We start from the raw sequence: 9509 nt of genomic DNA on the forward strand, positions 1-9509 counted from the left end.
TATTACATTTGATCTTTTACTCTATTATTATTATTACATTTATTCTTTTACTCTATTATCACATTTATTATTTTTCTCTATTTGTCATTATTGTTATTAATTTATTCTTTTACTCTATTATTATTGGAAAGATACGTAAGAACATTTACATTGAAAAAGGTTGGAATCACAGTTTAATCAAAGTTGGACTGTCTTATCTTAAATTACAGTTTTAAGTAAATACTCAAAAACATTTACCTACTGATGCCTCAATGAATGCAATGTTATTGGTATCTGTTTTATTTTGAAATTTACCAGTAGCTGCTGCATTTCCCACCCTCGGCTTATACTTGAGTCAATATGTTTTCCCAGTTTTTGTGGTAAAATAAAGTGCCTTGGCTTATATTCGGATCAGCTTATACTCAAGTATATATAGTCATCCAGTTCATAGCAGATAATCTGGATTTTATATGACAGTGTAGAAGGGGCCTAAGTCGTGTCAAACTGCATTAATTCTACAATGTAGATCCACCCAAGTTGAGCATCCCTTGAACTGAATCCCAAAATACTCAAAAATCCAACTGTCCACCAGAGATAGTGACAGCATTGCTTTCCGATATTTCTGTAAACACACACTTTGTTTCATGCACAAAATTATTTAAAATCCTGTATTGTACATGAAATTACCTTCAGGCTAGTGGAAGAGTTGTGTTTGACAGATACATTAATTTCACATTTAGATGTGGGTCTCATCTCCAAGATATCCCATGATGCAGTAGAATATACAGTGGAATACACTGCCTGGAAATGTGGTGGAGTCTCCTTCTCTGGAGGATTTAAACAGAGGCTGGGTGGCCATCTGTCAAGAGTGCTTTGATTGTGTGTCCCTGCATGGCAGAATGGGAGCTGGACTGGATGCCCTTGGGTTATCTTCCAATTCTGGGATTCTATTACTACTTATGTATGTATAAGCAAACAAAGGTATTCCAAAATTTAAAAAAAAAATCCCAAATGTGCCTAGTCCCATGCATTTTAGATAAGGGATACACAATCTCGATATCAAAACCTATTGAATTTAAGGACTTCTGGCTCAAGAATGTTATAAAATTGCAGTAAAGCACTGCTTCTTAAATGGGGGGTTCCAACTCCAAATAGGATTGCCTTAACTCAATGTTAGGGTCACAATACATTTGGCAACAGTAAAGGATTTCCTAGGAAATCAAACAAATCTGTTATCAACAATATACAGTGTATACTGTACTTCACAAAAGGGAAAATCTGCCTGTTTGGCAAGCCCTGAAAATGCAGATTTATTATCAGTAAATGTTTTTATCATCATCATCATCATCATCATCATTATTATCATCATCATCATTATACCTATTTATATATGTACATACCAGGGGTCATGTAAAAATTTCACTGGAGGAAAGGAGTTCCAAAAATAAATCTTGGGCAGAGTGGAAAAAGTTTTAAAAGCCTTGCACTAGAGAAAAATGTTTGAGGGGACATATTTTGTCTGACATGGATACATGAAACTGTGGATGAAACAGATGCTTGAATTGCATTGTAAGAAGCAGGGGAAGAGGAAATAGAGATATTGAATGGTGATCAGGCCCTAATTTATGGGCTCAAAACATGGAACTGTGTGGGATGGGAGAGAAGATTCACTGAAAGTGCTGGAAATGGAAAATCTCAGCTTGACCCTTAGTGAAACTTTGGGCCAAGTTGCAATTTATGCAAAGTCATTGGGCAAAGTCCTCTGGAAGCAGCCTCTTCTTATCGCTTTGGTTACGTGAGGTAGATAAACAACAAAGTGACTCAGCAAAAATATGCAGTGATGAATAAGCTGGGAGGGAGAGGATAAGAGAGACAGATCTCCAAGGGTTCAGTAAATGTGCTTTATTTTTTATTTATTTTTGTAAAAAGCCCAATGTTTTCCTTAGGGGCAACATGCACACTAGCAATAGAAGTTTCTGAACATTTCATTCCATTTTCTAGTGTTAGGCTACATATTGCTCCTGTAGAAGGACACTGAAATATATAGATACATTTCTATGTGCTCATATTTACATCACCATGTTCTCACTAAATATTCTTTATTTTTTATTTCTGAATAAAATCCATTTCAGGCTATGTATATATTTCAATGGCCTTCAACAGGGTCAATATGCAATCTAACAGTACACATTTCTAGAGCTGAAAATCTCATTTCATTTACTAGACCTTTCTGCTCCTGAAGAAGGTTACTGATATAAACAAAAGCTGAAATGTGTTGAGTTTCTTCAACAATAAAAAAATAAAGACCATCTACTGAGGACTTGGAGATATACCTCCACATTTTTCCCTATGGATTTTGTTGTGGCCTTGCTGGTATCTGTGTTTTATCAGAGGGAGAAGAGGCCAAAAACAATTATCATTTAAGTAATAGTGGCAACTACAGAAATCCAGATTATATTTCCTCTTTCTTTCTCTTGCAGTTTTCAAATACAGAAAAAAAGGATAACATTTGATTGAGTGATTGATTGATATCCTGCCTAACTCACCAGAACTGAAATGCATTTATCTATGTTATGGGATATGTATTGTTGCTTTAAAGGAGAATAAGCTGTCTGTGAATTATTTCTCTTGACTTACTGCAACAAGGATATATAGCTAGATTGAAACACACTCCAGGTCAGAGTTGGTATCTGTGTAATTAAATCCTGTATAAGGGACTTAAAACTTAACAGGCATGATGTTCATCCTCATGTCTCCTTGCCAGGAAAAAAAATCACTTTTGATTTTTCTGCCTCTCCATTCAGATTTTAAGACCACAGAGGCCTTGCCAAAGTAAAAGCAGCAGACATCCACTACACACAGCCAAAGAGCAACCAAATAGGATCCCACTGAGTAACTGAGTGATCCCACAATTTTCCTTGATAAATCTTGTGATTGCTACTGATGACAAAATCTTCAGTTCATTTTTCAAGTGGATAGGTACGATCACTTCCTCACTTCTAATCCAAGTAACATCTGGATATATAATAATCTATTTTGGATCCGGCTACCCTGTCCATTTAATGCAGTTAGAATCTAGCTTTGAACTGAGGTGTTCAGACAACAAACTCCCACAAAAGCGAAAAAAGCCGTTAATGTGGTTTGTGCTCTGTGGTTTGTGTAATCCTCATCCAAGCCTGCAACTGGTTCCAGGATTTTCCATGTAACCATCTGCATAGACAAATCCCTTTCTTCAATACTGGTTTGAAAATGCATTAAATAGTTAGTGTAGATGGGGCCTTACTCCACCAGAGGTTGTTGGACCTGAATTCCCCGAATCCTTAATCATAGACCACGATGTTTAGGGAGTCTGGAAGTTGAAATCCATGAACAGTTGGTAACCTGAGGTAAGGAACCACTTTGATTCCTTACTAACAGAGCTTCATGGATCTAACATGTGACATCAGAGGCACTCCAAGTGGCCGGCTTCTGGTCAAAGGACATTTAGTATAATGCCAAGTTTTAAACTTTGTTTATGTTTTTAAATACATTACAACTGTACCCTCAATTCACTTCTGGCATGATAAACTGTATGCTACTGTTTTAATTGTTTTTAACTATTTTATGATGTTTTTGAGCATTGAATTTTGCTATTGTTAACTGCTCTGAGTCGCCCAAGGGCTGAGAAGAGCGGTATACAAATATAGTAAATAAATAAATAAACAAACAAACAAACATGGATCTAACAAAATGGAATACAACCCATGAAAGGAAATGCTGCCTTAAATGTATTCATCTCTAAGGAATCACGCAAGACTACTGTGTTAAATAATAAAACTCTTTCAATACAACATATTTCTGCATATACAATGAAGGGAAGCTTTTCTTTCATGGAGGTGCGTACACCTGTGATCTCACAATGCCATTATATTCAATGACTGTCATAGATTGCAGAAACTGCATTCTACATGGCTAGCTTTCTTTCTTTGAGTGCTATTTCAAAGCTAAAATGTACCTGCCTTTGAAGGGAAATTATGCAACGCTCCTATGAAGAAACATACCCTTCTCCAACGCCCCCCATTATCTCACCTCAACTTACCTTTTGATTGGTGTCTTCTAAGCCCCACCACCAGAGTGGGCTGTTCCAAGAGATGAAGGCCAGGTTCTCTGCAGCAAAGGCCAGGGCCCAGTAGAGGAGCAGAATAACACCGTGGCCTCTGGTCCGATCCTGCACCATCACTCGGGTCCGTTCCAAGCGCAGCAACCCAAGAGAGCCAACCCAGCTCAGGGCAGAGAGGCAGGCGTATAGCACCATGTACCCATAAAGTTTATGCATGCCCAGCACTTGCCACAGAAAGGTGACAAAGCAGAGCAGTGCCAGGAACAGAGACAGGAGGACCTGGATATGGTATAGGCGGGAGCGTGGGATGTACTTTGGTTCCATGGTGCGGCTGAAGCGGGCATAGCAGGCATACTGCAGGGCGCCCAAAAGGAGGCAGACGCTGAGCAGCATGGAAGGCACCAACGTGAAGTAGAAACAAGGGTCCAGGCCCTGCTGCGCCCATGCTTGTGCCAGGGACTCATTCGCCTCGCAGTAGCTCTGTAGCAACACCATCTTGCTGACTGAGGACGGCAAAAACACTGATGAAGAAAACAAGGAGATATGGTTAGGATGCATATCAGCTTATTTCATGTTGCTGCCTGAGGCAGAAGAGCAAATGGTGGTTCCTTACCATCACAACCCAAGAACAGGGAAAACAACCCCATGAGCATCTCTTACCATTCCTGGAGCTAAAAAAAATACCAAACCAGCAAAGTAAATAAGTAACAAATTGCTGGCCTTTCATGACATCCAAAATCTTTTGTCTCGCCAATTGCTTCACTCTGTTGGCCTTGACTAATATGCTGAAATACATCACCTATTATATGCAAATGTAGATGTGAACTTCAAAAAAAACACAAGAATGTCTATTTGGGCAGAATTATGTCCACTATTCTGGGACAAACTTTTAAAATAATCTTATCATGCCGTCTCCCCAGTAAATGAGATGTTTCATTGAAAAATGCAGGAGAAAGACTTTTGTTCTACATTCCAATTTCCATGTTTAAGGAAATGTTCAACTAGAGACCTTACGAACTGCCACAGCCAGACACAGAACAAATGTCAAGGGGCGAGAACCAAATCAAATAAGATGTTGTCAGAGAAAAACCTTTTTCATGTCCATGACCTTGCTATTTCTCATATTTCAGGTTGGACAAGAATGCTTCATCTATTTAAATTGTCTAGTAACCACTGGGGAAAAATCCCTTTTATTTATTACTATGAAGGGTGATTCACAAACAGGCAGCAATTGCAAAAGGTTATACGTGCTTTGACTACTTTAGAAAGATTGAGATCTTCAGCTTTAGATCACAGTCTAAAATCAGTAAGAGACTCGTTTGATATTTTTAGATTTGAAAGAGTTTTTCAAGGGTTTTAATCTAAATGCACTTAAGATAGTAGGAGCCCCCGGTGGTGCAATGAGTTAAACCCTTGTGCCAGCAGGACTGCTGACACACAGGACTGCTGTCCTTGCAAACAGCCAATTCTCTCACACCAGAAGCAACTTGCAGTTTGTCAAGTCGCCAAAAGGTCAGCGGTTCAAATCCAAGGAGTAGGATGAGCTCCAGTCTGTCAGCTCCAGCTTCTCATGTGGGGACATGAGAGAAGCCCCCCATAGGATGGTAAAACAGCCAGGCATCCCCTGGGCAACATCCTTGCAGGCAGCCAATTCTCTCACAGCAGAAGTGACTTGCAGTTTCTGAAGTCGCTCCTGACAGGAAAAAAAAACCTTATAATATGACTCTAGAGAAGTGAATCCAAGAGGACCAGCAATTCTACAGACTCTTAACTGGCAGGAAATCTTATTACATTCGTGTTATATATCTATAGCTGTTTTAGAATTTGCGTGGTTTTCATTTTTATATCTTTGCCTTTGAAGTTTGATTTGTATTTTGTAACTAACCATAGAATGGCAGCTATTGGACCATACAAAATACAGTGGTTCTTCCATGTTTGCAGATTTGACCTTAGAAGATTTGATGATTTGCATGTTTAATTAAATGTCCTTTCTAGAAATGGGAAAACATAGAGACCATGGAAGACCTAGAGATTCCTAGAGAAGTGTTATCTCAAGTTTAAAAATTAGTCAGCAGATTAAACCGCTGAGCTGCTGAACTTGCTGATGAAAGGTTGGCGGTCCGAATTCGGGCAGGGGGCGAGCGCCCGCTGTTAGTCCCAGCTTCTGCCAGCATAGCAGTTCGAAAAAATGCAATTGTGAGTAGATCAATAGGTACCGCTTCTACAGGAAGGTAACAGCGCTCCATGCAGTCATGCTGGCCACATGACCTTGGAGGTGTCTACGGATATTGCCAGTTCTTTGGCTTAGAAATGGAGAAAAGCACCACCCCCCAGAGTTGGAAATGACTTAATGTCAAGGTGAAGCCTTTACCTTTTTTACTTTTCCATTTTCAATAAATAAAATGGGGCTTAATTCTGAGTAGTTATGCCCTGTTTTGTGCAGCTTTTCCACAATATATTGCATGTGGATAGAGCGTAAACAGACTTGAATGTGTTGCTGGACCACGACTTCCATCAGAGTGACTCAGCATAGACAATTGTGAAATCCAGCAAGTGACAGCCTTGTTCTCAACTCTGCTTTAACATCTTCTGGTGTTATGATAACAAAAGATAATAATAAAAATAATAAAACTTTGTGTCACCACCTCCCTGAAAGTACTTGGAGCGGCTCACAAAAGCACTCAAGGGGCAACACAAAAAATTCAGTAAGTGTCTAAACCAGGCATGGGCAAACTTCGGCCCTCCAGGTGTTTTGAACTTCAACTCCCACAATTCCTAACAGCCTACCGGTTGTTAGGAATTATGGGAGTTAGGAATTATGGGCCAAAGTTTGCCCATGCCTGGTCTAAACAATACCACAATAACAACAGCATAACACCAAAAACCCCACTCGTTAAAAATCAATAAAATGCAACAGATCTCCCATAGAATGATGTCTTATCTGCTGTACAACTATTATCTTGCTTCAACAGGCATTAATAGGCAACTGTGTGCCCTTGAAAACAACATTAACACTGCAGAACCCTTAAAGTGCATCTCCCAACATAGCTACTGGTCAGGAATGCTGGAGGAATGGATAATATTTCTCGCCCCTGACTACAGTGTCAAATTAATTCAGTTTGACAACACTTTTAACTCCCATGGCTCCATGCTATGGGATCCTGGTAATTTGGTGATGCACCAGCACTTTTTGAGAAAGAAAGCTAAGGATCTTCTAAGATTAAGGCCCCTTCCACACAGCTGAATAAAATCCTATATAATCTGCTTTGAACTGGAATATATGGAGGTGGACTCAGAGAACCCAGTTCAAAGCAGATATTGTGGGATTTTCTGCCTTGATATTCTGGGTTATATGGCTGTGTGGAAGGGCCCTAGAGCTACCATGCCATAGCATTGGGTCATGGCAGTAATCAGGAATTATGAGAACTGTAGCCCAAAACATCAAGTGTTCACAATGTTGCTTACTTTTCCCTAAATTAAATGTTTGTTTTGTTTTGGTTTGGTTTGGGGGGGGGGGGGGCTTTTCATCCTGTTATGGCATCATGCTGTTATTTTTGATGCCTCCCTCCACCCTTGTGCATAGTTTTAGCTTTGTGATTCCTGGCGCATGATTTATTTATTTATCGTATCAGGAGTGAACCAAGGATACAGTTGTAATGTTTGTTTTGTTTTTTTTTTAAAAAAAACAAAGTTTAAAAACTTGGCAATTATATTATATTAAATGTCCTTTGACCAGTAGCTGGCCACTTGGAGTGCCTCTGGTGTTGCTATAAGGAGGTCCTTCATTGTGCATGGGGCAGGGTTCAGGCTGCATTGTAATAGGTGGTCTGTGGTTTGCTCTTCTCCAACACTCGCATGTCGTGGGCTCCACTTTGTGGCCCCATTTCTTAGGGTTGGCTCTGCATCTCGTTGGTGCCCTGACGCATGATATGAAAATAGTGATGTATCATCCGGTTATTATAAGCATGCTCCGAATCCATAAGAGTGCAGAGGAACCTTTTGAGGCACCCACTGGGCCACATGAACTGCCAAGGATTCTCCATGTGGCCAGCTAAAAGTCAATGAAAGGAATGGGCGTAGATATTGGGAAACTTCATATAGGGCCTCATCACACTAGAGAATGAACACACTTTAAATTCAGTTTCTGCCTCCTGCAGAACTCTGGAGTTTGTAGTTTAGGGAGGAGCCTTTAACAGCCTCACTAAACTACAAACCAAAAAAATCTGCAGGAGGTAGAAACAGGATCTAAAGTGGATTTTTTCTCTAGTGTGATGAAGTAGATTGATCAGGCATGAGCAAACTTCGGCCTTTCCTCCAGGTGTTTGGGACTTCAACTCCCACAATTCCTTACAGCCTTAGGAATTGTGGGAGTTGAAGTCCCAAACACCTGGAGGAAAGGCCGAAGTTTGCGCATGCTTGATCCACAGGGTGCAATGAAAGCAGCCTAGCACCTCTTGACCTGCTACGGCTCAGTGCTATGGAATCTGTAATTCGGCAAGGTCTCTCTGCCAAAGAGACTCCAAATCCCAGGATTCCTTAGCACTGAGCCACAGCAGTTATGGTAGTATGACACTGCATTCATCCTACAGTGTAGATGCACCCTGTTTTTCCTGGGGAAGAAGGGGAGCGTGGGTGTGTTGTTGATGCGGCATATGAGGGGTGGGCAGGGACAACACACATACACACCTCTGCTCTGCTCCTTTGCCCTGCCAGGGCACAGCAAAATATCCCCCCCCCCCCGCCCCCCGATGCCCCTCTGCCCCACTTACAAGGCCCCTTTCCCTCCCCTGCCTGCCCTGCCCTGCCCTGCCCTGCCCTCCCGGGCGACTGGCCACCGCCAACGTCCACTTGCCTGCTCCGTTCTCCTCCAGCCCCGCGCTGACCACTGCTAGTCCTGCGCGCCCCAAGAAGGACTCTGCAGCGTCGAGGGAGGGAAGGCCAAACTGGCTCCCTCCAGGCCCTAGCGCCGCCAGATACAGTCCTCCCAGTCTCCTCCTGGGTCCTAGCTGCCACTAGTTTCAGAACATATTTGTTGGGTGTGCTTTCCACTTTAGAATGGCGACCCTAAACGCACCCTATTACGGATCCTTCTACCCTGACTTTATAATAATAATAATAATCATCATCATCATCATCTATAATATAATAATCTATAATACAATACTATATATATATATATATATATATATATATATACTAGCTGTCCCCTGCCACTCGTTGCTGTGGCCCAGTCTATGTATATGTGTTTTGTGTGTGTATGTGTGTGTTTGCGTTTATATATGTGGCTTTGCGAATGCATTGTAATGTGATTTTTTTTCTGGCTTTTAAAGTCTCTTCTGCTGTGTTTTTCAGTGTTTTTATGAGTGAAGGTCACTCATTGGCCTGATAGGTATATTGTGTCCAAATTTGGTGTCAATTTGTCCAGTGGTTT

The 9509-nt window shown here is 41.0% G+C and overlaps 1 protein-coding gene across 1 annotated transcript in view; it reads right to left on the reverse strand.

Annotated features, from left to right (window-relative positions):
* Nucleotides 1-9036, reverse strand: part of ABCB6 (ATP binding cassette subfamily B member 6 (LAN blood group)) — a 58181-nt gene extending 49145 nt beyond the window's left edge. Inside the window, exons 1-2 of the mRNA XM_060773143.2 lie at nt 8931-9036; nt 4058-4599 (exon numbers count right to left, since the gene is read on the reverse strand). Of these exons, the coding sequence (XP_060629126.2) occupies nt 4058-4573 (516 nt within the window). The 5' untranslated portion in view covers nt 4574-4599; nt 8931-9036. The remainder of the gene's footprint in view (nt 1-4057; nt 4600-8930) is intronic.
* Nucleotides 9037-9509: the final 473 nt, after the last annotated feature.

Source organism: Anolis sagrei, chromosome 1 (assembly GCF_037176765.1).
Source record: "Anolis sagrei isolate rAnoSag1 chromosome 1, rAnoSag1.mat, whole genome shotgun sequence".
NCBI classification, from domain to species: Eukaryota; Metazoa; Chordata; class Lepidosauria; order Squamata; family Dactyloidae; genus Anolis; species Anolis sagrei.